General features: G+C 44.0%; 2 protein-coding genes across 25 annotated transcripts in view; both read left to right on the top strand.

Moving 5' to 3' along the window:
* Positions 1-200: 200 nt before the first annotated feature.
* puf60b (poly-U binding splicing factor b) lies at positions 201-9,365 on the top strand. Of its 8 annotated transcripts, none has more exons than XM_054766254.1 (12): positions 201-274; positions 734-827; positions 1,022-1,117; positions 1,983-2,072; positions 2,573-2,623; positions 3,435-3,596; positions 3,674-3,766; positions 7,093-7,306; positions 7,398-7,630; positions 8,096-8,210; positions 8,423-8,670; positions 8,748-9,365. In XM_054766254.1, the coding sequence occupies exons 3-12, from the start codon at positions 1,034-1,036 to the stop codon at positions 9,045-9,047; spliced, it is 1,590 nt and encodes a 529-aa protein (XP_054622229.1). In that variant the 5' UTR covers positions 201-274; positions 734-827; positions 1,022-1,033; the 3' UTR covers positions 9,048-9,365. The 8 variants fall into 8 exon arrangements, with proteins under 8 accessions (XP_054622229.1, XP_054622235.1, XP_054622234.1 ...); XM_054766256.1 differs by having other exon boundaries at positions 208-274; positions 734-823; XM_054766259.1 differs by lacking the exon at positions 734-827 and having other exon boundaries at positions 207-274; positions 7,398-7,588.
* Positions 9,366-9,497: 132 nt separating this feature from the next.
* The window catches only part of scrib (scribble planar cell polarity protein), a 48,911-nt gene continuing 43,479 nt past the window's right edge, over positions 9,498-14,929 (top strand). For 15 of the 17 annotated variants that reach the window (XM_054766240.1, XM_054766241.1, XM_054766237.1 and 12 more), the window contains exon 1: positions 9,498-10,576. In XM_054766240.1, coding sequence (XP_054622215.1) covers positions 10,418-10,576 — 159 coding nt within the window. In that variant the 5' untranslated portion in view covers positions 9,498-10,417. The remainder of the gene's footprint in view (positions 10,577-14,929) is intronic. The other 2 variants (XM_054766235.1, XM_054766252.1) reach the window with 2 other exon arrangements.

The following is a 14,929-nucleotide window of genomic DNA, read 5'->3' as shown; positions in this document are numbered from 1 at the left end:
TTCTTGTTGTTTATGCACAGTAGTTTTCACGATCTTAAATTATAGTTATTCCCCTTTTATTACGGTCAGACTGTGCATAGTCGGCTATGTTTATATTCATTTGGAATAAAAACACGAGGTTTTCAAAACGACGCACTACTTCCTGTCCAATCCCATCGCGATGCTTGTTCTATCGCGCGACCTTTTGTAGAAAACCTCCCAAATCTCGCGATCGTTACTGAGCGAGGGCCTCTCCAAGGAGGAGGTGTACTTCATGGCGGTTACGGAGACTGCGGTAAATAAAATCGTCGACAAATAAACATATTTACTTGATTTGGCTAAAGTGAGCAGTTTTAAACATCTTCGCGGTGTGTTTTTCTGTCGGAATAGCGTATTTGTAAAGCTAAGGGACGTAATTATCGAAGGGGAAATGCAGTTTGCTTTACGCGCCTTTGTAATGAATGGTTAGCTACCGCTAGCATCAAAGCTAATATAAGATTAGCGCCGTAATGAAACAGGGGCTAGCTAGTCCACTAGATTTTTGTGATTTCTGTGTATTTTAGGCGTCTTTACACGCTAATATATCTGAGACGAACAAGTGTTGGGTTTTGATGCCGTTTTTAGTTGAGTTTTGTATTTTCGGGCCAACGGCTGCACGCGTCGAATGAAAACCAGCGCGAGGCCCGCGCTAACGTGAACGTAAAGATGGATAAAGAACAAACACTAGTCTGAAGACATTTTTCATCTTCCCTAGAATTTGTTGAATTGTTAAAGCTTCCCCATCATCCTCCCCTCGGGGGCTTTCCCTCCTCAAGTGTGGTGGATCCAACGATTAGCAGGTTTGGTAGGTAAGGATTTCGACACGTCCCACCTGGAACAAATCGGGATGTATGCCCTGTACATGCCTGTCTGTTTGGAAATGTGTGCGGTGACATGAATGTCCCTAGTAAATATCTTACACTTGTAGGCCTATGGTAGAAATAGATACATACACACGAGACTGTGCCTCACTGTGATGTTTAATGCTGGTTTTGAATCACAGGGAGGTGACGTAATGACGATGGAGAATGGACAGGGCACAGGCTCCAAGCTTGGCCTGCCGCCACTCACCCCAGAGCAGCAGGAGGCGCTGCAGAGGGTAAGAAAGAAAACCCTTGACATAATAGTTTTTTTTCCCACAGGTCTGCAATCTGTCTGTGATTCATCTAATTTGCATAAATGGCCATGATGCATGTATGCTACTTTTTATGGATGCTGTGGGGTAATAAAAAGTGAGCAAATCAAAAGCAAAACAATATCGCCGTTTCCCGTACATTAATTTCTTTGTGGCAGCCCACCGCTAATTAATTTCGATCACCACAAATTGATTTGGCGCTACTCATTAATAATTATCCTCTTACTATGATGTATAGGTGCAAAAAGTATTGCCAGTGTGAGTTTCCTAATGTTTTAAGTGATGTGTTTTAAGCATTAATGACAAGCATTAATGACATCTCCTAAATGTGTGTTGCTTTATTAATGTTCTGATGTCATAATAGTCAGATTGACAGCTGTTTATTTCGTAGCCTTTGACAGATAAATTAATATAGCTATAATTGGTAACCCGTACATGCTGAATCAAGACTACAGTTTAATTGACACTTAGAGTATGCAAGTACATTGGCTGCCATTGTTGATATTAATATTGAGTTGATAGGCATATAAAATGGAGACATTGAGTTTATTTAACAAAAGTAATGCATCGTGTGTATATGGCAAAGTCCACAATTATAGGAACCCCCGAGAGGTAAATCATTCCATACACCAGTGTCTCTGTATCATACTCAACACTACTTGTTAGCCCTTCTAAAGAACATATTCTTTGGGACTCATCCATTGGGGAGGAATTAATAAAAATAACATGTGTCAAGGACAATTATGTAAATTGGACAAGGACCCATCTGGCCATCTACCCCACCACAACAAGATGTCATAACGGTAAACGTATTTGTCTACTTTTGCAGGCAAAGAAGTATGCCATGGAACAGAGCATTAAGAGTGTATTGGTGAAGCAGACCATTGCCCATCAGCAACAGCAGCTCACCAATCTGCAGGTGAGATGCACATTTTTACCTTGTGGTGCTATGCCATACAAAAAGTTTGTATTGGCACCGCAGGCTGTGACCCTTTTAGACATAATGTCTCTCTATGCAGCTATCTTTTTCTTTAAAAGCAAAACTATTGGACACTTCCCCCCCCCCCCTTCCCTTTCTTGTGCAGTGAAAAAAAGACCATGTGTAGACCGTGTCCCTGCTTTTGCCTCTGCTCTTTTTCAGGTGGCCTCATGTCAAGTCCTCATGAAGGAATTGGTTATAATGTTAAATCTGTTCTCCTCAAGGCAGCTTGTTTTAATTGTGGTGATTTGTCATTCAATCAGAGGAGGCAACTCGCCAAACTGTATGTTGTTTAGAGGAAGAGTCTGCTTATAGAGTAGGCATAAGCACATTTGTCTGTCTGAGTGTAATAAACTTTTTGAAAGTTAAGAAAAAAAAAACAAAGCTAAGGGATATCTAACCTACTTTTCAGCACCTTTTTCGTCTTTACTGTCTTTCAGATGGCAGCAGTGACTATGGGCTTTGGAGATCCTCTCTCACCTTTACAATCGGTCAATAGATTATTAAATTTTTTTCTGTGCGCATTCCCAATGAAAAAAGACTGTTTGCTCCTTCTTGTATCGGTTGATTTGGCACCAATCCCTGCCTTTTAATCAAAAGAATGTATATTTAGGAAGAGTAATGGCTTTCTATAGCTAGTGTATCTGCCATAGTGATCGACAATAAAACCATTGAGAGACATTTAAAATGGGTAGGGAAGTTCAGTTTTCTTGAGTCACAGTGGGGTTTTTTCACTTAACTTTAAGCTCATGTCTATAAGTGGTTTTTAAAACCATCCTGGCATGGAATAAAGGATGGTTAGATTTAAATGAGAGCGGAATGCATATCTTTGATATTTTCGGGAATTAAGCTCTTGTTTGCTTGGTGATGGAACATACCGAAGCACTTTTATTTTTAGTTGTTAAATAGATGACCTCCGTCCAATACTTTCCTCCACTTTTTTTTTTTTTTTTTTTACCTTACTTGCATCCCTGGACTACAGGTCAGTTTCTGAAGCAAAATATTTGTGAGGGCTGTGCATGTCAATCACTCCAGTGTTTTTCTGCCTCTCATGTCATCTATAACTCTTTATACATGTACATAATAAGTCTTCTTCCACAACGGTCTGTCCTTTTGATTACCTTACCTCATTATCTTCAGACCTCCCCCTAACTTTGAATTGGCCTCAGGCTACTTTTGGGAAACCAAGCACAGTAGAAAATACACATTTACTTTACGTTTGTGTGTGCGTGTGCGTGCATATTCTTGCTTCTTCTGTTTTCTCTCTAATGCTAATGTGTTGTTTTTCCCCTTGATTGGCAGGTGGCAGCTCAGCGGCAACGTGCTCTAGCCATCATGTGTCGGGTGTATGTGGGCTCCATTTACTATGAGCTAGGCGAGGACACCATCAGACAGGCCTTTGCTCCCTTTGGCCCGATCAAGAGCATTGACATGTCTTGGGATTCTGTAACAATGAAGCACAAGGTTAGTATAGCTTACAGGTGTGCAGAGAGGATTGCTTGAGGTCTTTTGGGTTCATTTTGTTCTTGTCGACCACACAGGGCTTTGCCTTTGTGGAGTATGACGTGCCAGAAGCTGCTCAGCTGGCTCTCGAGCAGATGAACTCCGTCATGTTGGGTGGGCGAAACATTAAGGTGAGTTGTCTGGAACTGCTTTGAGCTTTTAATGCTAATGGTAAGTTAAGTAGTGAACCACTTTTCTGTACACAGTAGATCCCCGCTATTCTCAGGTGAAAACCCGTGACTAATCGCCAAAGCACCCCAAAAAAAAAAGCTCTAAAGCTTTTTTTGGGATACTCTAAACCGGTGGTTCTCAACCAGTTTGGTTGCAGGACCCACCTTCACCCCTTACTGAGAATCGGCAACCTAAATTGCAGAAACTTCTCGAATATTTAAAGGGACTTGTGGGAACACAACATGAGCTGCAGCGGTGAAACGCCGACCTCTCTGTGGCGTGCTCTTCTCCAGCAAATATCTGCAGCTGTGTGTTGGACGAATAATACATTAAGTCCCCAATCGATGTTCTTCCCCTCCCGCGCAAGCTTGACAAAGTCGAACCCCCGTGGTGGGGTTCTCCCACCCCCCAGACCAGACCGACCAGTTGAGAATCACTGCTATGCATTTCACAATTATAAAACACATTTTGAATTCAGTTTTACCAGGCATGTTGCATATTTTGTGGCTAAATTAAGCGTTTTCCAGCAAAAAGTGGCAAAATGAACTAAAAACAAATATAAGGCATTCAGAAGACACATTTAAACACATTGTGATATGTAGTATTCTACACTGGTCACTAGATGTCAGTAATGTATTAACGAGACAAGCAGCATTGCAACAAGTACTGTACAGAAACCGGAAGTAGTAAAAAAAAAAAAGAAAAGAAACAACTCCCAATGCTAACCTGAGTGTATTATGTCTAATTTTCTCTAATTATGTCTACTATATAGGCTAACATGAGTGTAAATGTCGCTATAGGGGTTTTATTTCATGCCTGGAGGGCTCTAACAATGTTAAAAATTGTATCTCAAAGGTTGTAAACAGGTTTTCTATGCTCTAACTATGAAAATATTCACTTTATAAATAAGGAAGTGTACTTTGCGGAAATTCACTGATCAGTGTCTGGAACCAATTAACCGTGATAAACAAGGGATTATTGCGCAGGCGTACAGTACACAGTATTGTACTTACAGTTACACATCATGATGTCTTGTCAAAGCATCTTGTTGCTGGAAAACATTGAGGGAATTGACTTGAGACAGCGCCTTATGGTGAATTCATAGCTGCAGCACTTTCTTCCCTGCAGGTAGTGCCATCAAACCTTTCTTTTTAGGTTACCACAAAACTGATAAATTCCACTTTCACCAGTAAAGGAAATCCTCCAATATGTCGAACTGCAAATAGGCGAGGATCTACTGTTTAATATAATCAGAATAAAACACATTTGCGCTTAATGTCTCATGTACACTAATTTTTTTTCTTTTCCTTGTCTGTGTTGCTTTGCAGGTGCGTGCGTGTGCGTGTGTGTGTGTGTCTGACTTGTGTACAGTAGTGTGAAAGTGTTTGCCCCCTTCCTGATTTCTTACTTTTAAAGAAATCAGGAAGGGGGACAACACTTTTTCACACTACTGTGTGTGTGTGTGTTGCATGTTGTGTCCACAATGTACCAAGGTGTTGTAGTGCGATTCCCAGCGGCGCGCTGCATCACTCTGTTGCTATGTTGTGCCGATGATGGGCTGCGCCTGGTTGGTGTTGCTTGGCCGCCCCATCTGTAGTACAGATCCCAGTCCCGTCGATAGTCGAGTCACTTAAGTGGAGTTTGCAAAATTAAGGAAAATTTTGAGAGAATAGACAACCATTGATTTATAGCCACAGATCACAGGGTTTCCCCTAGGATTTTCTGAACGTGTGGTGGCGGTGGGCTACATGGGAATGCCGCCGCTTTGTCGTGCCGCTGCTGCATCTGCCTTTTATTTATTTATTTTTTTTATTATGACAACTAACAATTATGACTTATTCAATTAACTTATTTAACACTGTTCAACAACCTGCAGAACATGAACCAAGGACATTGCAAAACTGTTCGTGTAATGGCAAAGTTGCTGAGAGCACTTACAGTGAGCGTCAAAAATGTAGTCAAATAGTCCGATGTGACTAGTACAAAATGTTGTACTATTTGACACAAACTTAAATTTAATTTGATGCCTGTTGTAGCGTAATACCAATACATTGGAAAGGAATTGCTCAATAATTTTTTAGTTCGAAATAACACAATTAACAAAATAAAATAATTTAATTATACAGGGTTATAGAAATGTATCCTGTATTGGCAGTATAAATTGAGAGTCCAGGGTTATGATAGCACAGGTGTATCCAACTTGCAGCACTACTAAAGCTACTTTGACAAAAAGAAAGGTGAGCTATTTGTGTTTTATGTGACTGCCAACATTTAAATTGTACTTTATTTACAACGCACATCTCTACTCTGTGCTCATTTGTCATTAAATACAGGCATCATATTTGAATAGAACACTTACAGAAATACTAAGAGGTTTATCAGCTGGTGAGCTACTGCTAGCATACAAGCTACCTGTTGGAGACGCGTGATAGCGTCGCTGTCTAAAGCTGGACACGCGACATGTTTATATTGAACAACTTGGACACACATCTAGTGTTTTGAAGACAAGCCATAAGTATTGTAATGATAACAAGAGAGCAAGATTGTTAAGTAGCACTTTAAAAAAGTAAGTTACCATGAACGTGATAGCCAAATGTAGCTCGCCCGTGGCACTAAAACGAGCTAGCTGGCTAGCTGCCGCCAGAGAGGCAAAATGTGTAAACAAAGATGTCACAAAGTGACAAGCTGTCGTTCTTGACTACACATTTTACAGACTATTTTTCATTCTCATGATAATAAGGAACAAAGTGAACGTCAGCACAAGATTGGTGTCTATCTTGTCACACATGCGCAAATGCCAACAGGGTAGACAGACGGTTCTGGTGCATGTTCATCAAAATAAAGAGCAGTGAAACATTTTTATGATATTTAAATAGTTTTCAAAGTAATTGTGGTCAATATGTGCGTAAATAAGATATATCTATATAGCATATACAGTATATCTGTTCAAACAATATCTTAACGTTTTCAAGTTAAAAACACATTTTTAAGGTGTGGTGGCTTTTATTTTGTAGTGGCGGTGCGTCATGATGAATTACATGTAGCGGAAACCCTGGATAATGTCACAATTGGCTATCAGTTTTCTAAAATCTTGTAGACAGTGACAGGAGATCATTTCAAATGAGAAATAGACTTTCTGAGAGCTCGTATTTGAGGTGTGAAATTGGCCATTTCCTCTAGACTTGACTAGACAAGACAGCTGCAGTATAAGGCATTCGGAGTGCAGTCTCGGTTCCTATGGCAACACCGCGTTTAAGTAGCCCTGCTGGTATGATCTGTGCTATAGGTTGGACGGCCAAGTAACATCGGTCAGGCGCAACCCATCATTGACCAGCTGGCAGAGGAAGCGCGCGCTTTTAACCGCATCTACGTGGCTTCGGTGCACCCTGACCTGTCAGATGATGACATCAAAAGTGTGTTTGAGGCTTTTGGAAGGATCAAATCTTGTACGTTAGCCAGGGACCCCACCTCAGGACGACACAGGGGCTTTGGCTTCATTGGTGAGCTGAGAGGGGGTGGGGGACGGCTTTCGCTCACGCTCGTCTCTTTATCGGTCACGTTGCTTCTAACAACAATTTTATTAACTTGCAGAGTATGAAAAGCCACAGTCGGCCGTTGATGCTGTGTCTTCTATGAACCTCTTTGACCTGGGGGGTCAGTACCTTCGAGTGGGCAAAGCAGTGACCCCTCCTATGCCCCTACTAACCCCCACAACCCCTGGTGGCCTGCCTCCTGCAGCGGCTGTGGCTGCCGCGGCAGCCACTGCCAAGATAACGGCCCAGGCAAGTATGAATCCCTTCCAAAGGGATTTAATGGCCTTCCAGGTAAATATAAAAAAAACAGAACTGATGGCCATTTAAACTTTTATTCAGGTGACTGGGAGAAAGCCAGTTTACTAGACAGGTCACAGGCGTGACAGTGTCATTTAATTTTGTTCTAATCATGTTTATATATTGAAAATCGGTACAATCTTGATGCAATGTTACAGATTGTTATTGATCCCCATTGTTGTGTAGCATTAGGAAGAAGCTCCTCCCATTCACTGATTGGGTGTGTACGCTAAGAGTCATCTCTTAGTAAGCACAAATTACATTATTGTCCAATGTGAATACAGTTTCCAGTTGAATTAATTACTATATTTGCCTGCTGTAAATTAGTCCACCTCAGTAGTTCTGAAGAGTGGTTTAGTTAAGTTTGTGCCATTACTGCTTGATGGTTGACTGTGTTGCCTTTGTGTTGTGTTCTGTGTGTTTCCCTTACCTAATGTCTTCGGCCCCCCCTTTCTTAAGGAGGCTGTAGCTGGCGCATCAGTCCTGGGGGCGTTAGCGGCGCCCCAGCTTCTTAGTCAGCAAATGGGAATTCCACAGGCTGTTATGGCTGCGCAGGCGCCCGGGGTCATCACAGGTGGGTACAATGGACCACGAGTGTGATTAACAGTAAACATTAAGCTGTTCAGAGACATTGCTGTTAGAGACCGGCTTCTCTGGAGGCACAAAAATGATTTGATACTGAATGTTAAAGGTACCATCACCATACACAGCTGAGGTTTAAAAGGAACTTGATCTGACTTGTTGTATTTTAACTGTCATCCTCTCACACTTGATGTCCTTTTTAAGGTGTGACCCCGGTGCGTCCCCCAATACCAGTGCTTCCCCAGGTGGGCTTGGTGAACCCTGTGCTTGCCTCACCTCCAGTCCTGTCCAGTCAAGCTGGGGCGGCCAACCTACAAGAAAAGAAGGAGGAGAAAGAGGAGATGCTCCAGGATGGTACAGGACAGGAGATGTTGAGCGATCAGGAGCACATGAGTATCTCGGGCAGCAGTGCCAGACACATGGTCATGCAGAAGCTGCTTAGAAAATCAGAGGTAAACGTTGTGAGAAGGGGGGGGATTTAGATGTATGTAGTGTTTTCATAAACAATTTCCGGCCTTTGATTCTCCAGTCCACAGTAATGGTTCTTCGAAATATGGTTGGACCAGAGGACATAGACGATGACCTGGAAGGTGAGGTAACAGAAGAGTGTGGCAAGTTCGGCTCCGTCAACAGAGTCATCATCTACCAGGAAAAGCAAGGAGAAGAGGAGGATGCTGACATTATCGTCAAGATCTTTGTAGAATTTTCCATGGCGTCTGAGATGAACAAAGCTATTCAAGCCCTCAACGACCGCTGGTTTGGCGGTCGCAAAGTGGTGGCCGAAGTGTACGACCAAGACCGCTTTAACAGCAGCGATCTTTCCGCATGAAGTGTCCGCAGTGCCCACCTTCATTCCTGTTGCCCATCCAACTTTCAGCCAGTCACTGCAGCTCCTGACTGCATCTTTGTAATTATTTTTTTAATTGCTGTTTGTTAATGATTCAATAACTCATTGGGGATTACTTAAAATATTTGCATTGTGACCTGTGAAGACTCCTCTTTGGTGCAAGCTCTGCTTTTTTGTAATCCAGTTTGGTAAAAACATTAGGTATTTTGCTTTTGCTCATTTACTTATGTTGTCATGCAATTGCTGGACCATGTAAACACTGTTTCTTTCTACAATTAAAGGTTATTTGTCCACAAAAAATTGACGCGACTTTTTCTTCCATGAATACTGGGGAGCAACATTTGTTTTGAAAAATGCAAACAATACCGATAGGTGTAGCCATACAACATGAATTTAATATTGTGTCACATTTCTATGAAAGTCATTAATGGTTTTGCCCGGAAGATGGCGCCATAAAAAGCATGGGAAAATAGCGTCACTGGGGGACGGAAGGCAGCGGTCCTATGGCCGCAAACGTAGCCCAGCCCCCCACACGCCTAACCGGCCTGGCTGAACAGAGGGAGGGAAACGCGCCTGTTGGAGAAGCTCCTGCACTCCCTGCGGGCATTTTTCAAAACCCACGTCTGCTTGATAGGACTTTACCTGTGACACATGCCGGCGCTTTGCTTTTATACGCAACTGGATTCTGTTTCCCACATCTTTTCCGACACTTGTGTAAGCTAACGGTGGCAAGGCACAAAGACGCTCAGCCAGGCTGCTAGCCGATGTAGGCTAACTGCAACTAGCTTGCAAACAACACAACCGGCGAGGACGAGTAAGTACACCAGTGGACACCCTGTTGAACCTCGGCTGACTCGCTCCGTTCCACACGGTTACCGTCACCTTGTCGCTCCGTCGACATCGCCTGACAAATGTTTTCACTGGCTTTTCCAGACCGATGTTCCTGCCTAGCTGGGGTTTGGGCTGCATGCTCTCCCGCTAGCCTGGCTGTGACACAAGGATGGTGGCTGTAGCAAAACTAGCTAACTGCAGAAAGTGAGGAGAACAGTCCAGTCAAGTGGGATGGATCTCCATGTTGTGTTCATGTAAACCTCGGAGGGAACACGACAATCCTCGCTCGGCGTCCAACGGACACTGGCAATATCGCTAACCGCTCTTGGGGGATTATTTTTTGTCCCTAATTGGATTTCGGCCTCCTGTTCTGGATCGTTGTGGGAGCACAGTTGAACTAAAAGTCCTACCCGACGACCTCCTCCACCCATCCACCCCAACCATCAACACCAGAATCACTACCACCTCCAATGCGGAGAATCCAGTGACACCGGCTACCAACCCCCCCGCGGCGGCCGGACATGCTGAAGTGTATCCCGCTGTGGCGCTGCAACCGCCACGTCGAGTCGGTGGACAAGCGGCACTGCAACCTGCAGGCAGTCCCCGATGAGGTGTTCCGCTACAGCCGCAGTTTGGAAGAGCTTCTGCTGGATGCCAACCAACTCAAGGAGCTTCCTAAGGTGTGTTTATACATCTAAACTTCAAGTAACCACAGGTTACTTTGTGACAAGACTTCACACTTAAAAGTTGTTTTATCAGATGGATACGGAAATATCACCTTGATCAAATTGATGACTGAGGTGTCCTGCTCTCGTTCTTCCATCTCAGATTAGGTTGACACTCAGGTCATTCACTCCCAGCATCAGACATGCCAGTATCTCCTTAAAGTGGTCCACTTATTCATAATACAGTTTGCAGTGCAATGGGACGAATGGCATAACACAAGTTTGGAGTTTATTCTAAGCGAGAGCTGCATTTTCTGTTTTTAGCCCTCCGGCCCAGACGGAGCTGTGGAACAAAACACTTGTTTGCTGGATTTGTCCGTCCGGTATTTTAAAATTGAAGGGTAATTGTTGCCAAAGTGAGGTCAACAAAGGCTGAAGTGTTGACGCAGCCCAGCTTCTAACCTTCTGGCAATCATAAACAATGACAGATGTTGTGATCAATCCTGGCTATTAATTTGCAACCCGCCAGACCTGAATCTTTTTTTCTTTCTATTCATTATTATTATTATTATTATTATTATTATTTTTTTTTTTTACTGTTTTTAACCACTAAATTCAAGCATTAGCAGGACCTGGTATCTGTGAAGTTGCTTTCTACAGTATGCCAGTCTATTTGAATGTCATGTGTGCCACACACCCCCCATTGCACCTGATGGTGACCAATGAAACACAGGTGCATCCTAACGCTCCGTTTTAACCACCCACTCGCTCCAAGGGCAGGTATTCTGGCTTCCCGCTGGATGACATTTCCATAACGATCCCGCAAACGTGTCCGGGGTCTGAATGCATCTGCTTTGTTTGTGTTGACGTGCCGATAAATGTCCACACCTCCCCGTGTCCACTTTTATGAGCCGCCTCGACATAATCAATACGCGGCTATTAAAGTATGATGAACTTAGGAACCAGGCGAAGCGTGTTTTAATAATAGATGAGCAGTGAAACAGTCGGCCGTGAAGAAGCAAGTGTTGTTTGCGCTGCGGCAACGTGAACAGATGGAGATTTAGACTTCCCGAGAGTTCCTTACGTTTCCAGTCATTTGCGGCGACCCCGCCCACCAATCCGAGATTATGCCGCCGCTCATAGTGATGGGCTGCTAGCCACCGTCCCAACCACCTTTTTTTAAAAAAAAAATTCAGATTCAGCTGTTGTTGACCCCCCCTCCAGCCCCCCCGCTACTGTGATGGCTTCGGTGCAGAGGTCAAATGAAATAGAACTAAGCTGAAGTGATCCCACTGACGACGAACTTGGCCTTGCTCGCTCAAACACCCCTGTTGAGGAAGCGGGAATTATCTTTTTCTTTTTTTTTTCTTTTTTTTTTTGCAGCCGTTCTCCAGTCTCATGACAGGTTACAAAGGAGTCCATTCATCACCAATCCCGTTGCCCCCCTCCCACCTCGTCATATCAAATGTCACTGCTTTTGCATTTCCTGTCGGCGCTACGCTGCATTAAAGAGGCAAACGCGTCGTATGGAGGTACTTATACCTGCCTGGAGGCATATAACGTATGGTCTGCATACTATACCATCCATAACGTGTGTTGTTACGGAGGCTGTTGCGCTGTTGCGATGGGCAAACAAATTCCTGATGGGTGTGTCCCCAATAGACTTTGCTAAACAGGTTTTAAGCGTGTTGCTCCCACTATTATTACCCAACAGGGCCTTCCAGGCACGTCAATTGCATTGTGAGGAACTCTTACGTCCAATAACTCCAAACTCTTATCATTGTTCCAAGTGGCTGCTGGTCTACATGGCTCCGTTAAGGAATGTACATGCTGTAGTTAAATGTTGTGCCACTTATACAGGACTGGAGAGAGCGAGAGAGCTCCAGAGCTGGCGAGACAGACCATGTGAGAGATCTGAGCACATTCAGCAGGTTCTTTTGTCTGAGCTGATGACCAGCTGGTCCCACATCCTGCCTCCCCTCTGCCCCCAATCTGGTGCGTGTGTGAGCGAGAATATGTGGCGCTAGTGCTGTTGCTGGTCGTGGTGGGGTATAATTTATTCCTAAGAAGGATTAACAGGAGGAGAAGGCGCGGGGTGGGGGCCTCACTAGAGGACGTGATCTAGGAACTGAGCTTGGCTGATCCTCTGGGGATCTGACGTGAGGACCATCCATCCATGCTGTGGCATTGGATAACAATTTTGCTTGGCCAGTAGTAGGGCTGCACTAAAAATGGCAAGAAAGCCCTTTCAAATAAGTAAATATTGCCTAAAACAAAAGCAGAAGGCCTGGGACATGGCATGTTTGTGTGTGCGTGCGTGCAAAAGTTGTTCCAGAGGACCGTGACCTCAGTTGGAAGCAAGAAAATCATGATTGACATTTTTCCAGAATCATGCAGTCCTATTTCCTAGGAAATGAATGTTGGCGCAACTGCAGGTGGCGCGTAAACGGGCATGACGCTCGACTTTCTGGGTACATCTTCGTTCCACACCCATCCATATCCTCCCCCTGGCACTCGCCCTGCTTGCCGGTGACAAAGGTAAACACGGAAGCAAGGCTCCAGTGAATAATTAATGGTTGCGGTGGCGGCAGCTGTTTGCGATAGAGGAGAGTCTGTGGGATGGAAGTTGTGTTGGCTGCAGGCATCAAGCACACACACACACACACACACACACACACACTTGGCCAACAACACTTGTGGCTAAGAGGCTGATTGATGACTGGCTTATCCAGTTGCTGCCCAGTATGTACTGTGTTTGCCATCTTCTTGCATTTTAAAGTACAGTGGATGCCCTGCAAATTCACACATTTTTAGTCCAAAAATAATTTACATTCATATTTTTTTCTGAAATGAAGCCATTTTCCACAGAAAACCCACCTCTATTCAAGCTGAGTTGGCAGTAATGTCAGCAAAAATGTCCAATGTCCAAGCCCGCAACTTTTACGTGTGTGTCTTTTATCTTCCACTGATAATGTTTTTTACATCAAGCATTGAGATTCCGCGCTCTGTTCGGCGGCCCTTGAACGCATCATAGTTGCCGTGAGACGCAAAAGTAAAACTTCTACACAACCCCGATTCCATATGTTCATAGCTCATCTGACATTATGACCGAGGAATCTTGTGACGTTTAATCTCGCGAGGTCTCGTGACACGAGAGCTTGCAACGTCCCTACAAATGAGCATGTGAGACGAGCCTCAGAGTTGAGGAGACGCTTGCGTTGTTGATGCGCTGACTTCACCAGCCCCGGGGAACCTCACTCCAGCCACGCTCTGGCCCGCTGCTCCGATGCTGAGAGTCTCTGCGGCGAACGAGGCTGCCATACGACATCCGTTGCTCCGTGAGTCAAGTGGAGCTGTCAGCGCCTGGGTCTGGCCATTGCTGATTTGTTGACGTGCGCGTTTCTTGTGTTGATTCCTTTGTTTCGGGAGCGTCCCTGCAAGCAGGAAGCGGGAATAATCAAGTGAGCCGTGGAATGCCCTGTTTTTGTCTGTGGAGCACTGGACCGCTTTATATTGAACAAAAGCAGTAAGCTTGAGAAAATGTAGGGTTTTTTTTCCCCCCTCATGCGTTCATGTGCACAGAGAAACACATGATGATACTTATGATAAGACACACAAAGCACCTTGTTTGTTTGTATACCTACAAGGTGTGGCACCGAACAGTAAAAGACTTTTAAGCCTCAAAGCGTGAGAGTGATGATAACGCAGAAGAGTAATGCGTACTCAAAAGTGTTTCGGCAACGCTTGAGTGCTTCTGCACTCCACTCACCGTTTCATTGCTGAGTCAGCTGCAGCATCGGAGCACACACACACACACACACACACACACACACATATTTGTTTTGTTGAATAGTGGAGCCTGCTACTGATCACTCCAGTAATCATTGACGGAATAATCTGTTGTTCCAATTAGAGTGTTGTCTGCTTCTCTTCCTAAATGATGCTGCTATTGATCTGACCATCCGCTAAGTCGTTACCACTGAATGGGATGACGGCGTAGCTACAATGAAAACAACAGTTCTCAAGCTGGTGAAGTTTGTTCAGAGGAAACTCCAACACTGTCCAATACTGGCTGGCTTGCTTGTATTCAGATTCAGAAGCAACCTTCTACATTGGAAATATGACATATGGAATTCAAGTTGATGTTAACTACAGTGGAACCTTGGTTAGTGTCATTCATTTGTTCCAGAAGGTCAGGCTCTAACCGAAACGGATGCTAACTGAATACATTTTTCCCATCGGAAACAATGTAAATCCAATGAATCCATTCCAGAAAGCCCCAAAAAATTATTCTACATGCATATTAATACATGTAAAGGATGAATGGTTTTTACCTTTTACCTTCATGGAAAACACGATACTTGATTT

This window comes from Dunckerocampus dactyliophorus, chromosome 21 (assembly GCF_027744805.1).
Source record: "Dunckerocampus dactyliophorus isolate RoL2022-P2 chromosome 21, RoL_Ddac_1.1, whole genome shotgun sequence".
In the NCBI taxonomy this organism is placed as follows: domain Eukaryota; kingdom Metazoa; phylum Chordata; class Actinopteri; order Syngnathiformes; family Syngnathidae; genus Dunckerocampus; species Dunckerocampus dactyliophorus.
This window is presented reverse-complemented; position numbering and strand designations above follow the sequence as displayed.

What these genes read in the sequence shown, in the direction of transcription:
- puf60b (XM_054766253.1), top strand. Translation starts at nt 254, where the DNA reads ATGGCGGTTACGGAGACTGCG. An exon ending in CTCTCTCACCTTTACAATCG is followed by an intron (nt 2,624 to 3,434) that starts GTCAATAGATTA and finishes CTTGATTGGCAG; the next exon opens with GTGGCAGCTCAGCGGCAACG. An exon ending in GGCGCCCGGGGTCATCACAG is followed by an intron (nt 8,211 to 8,422) that starts GTGGGTACAATG and finishes GTCCTTTTTAAG; the next exon opens with GTGTGACCCCGGTGCGTCCC.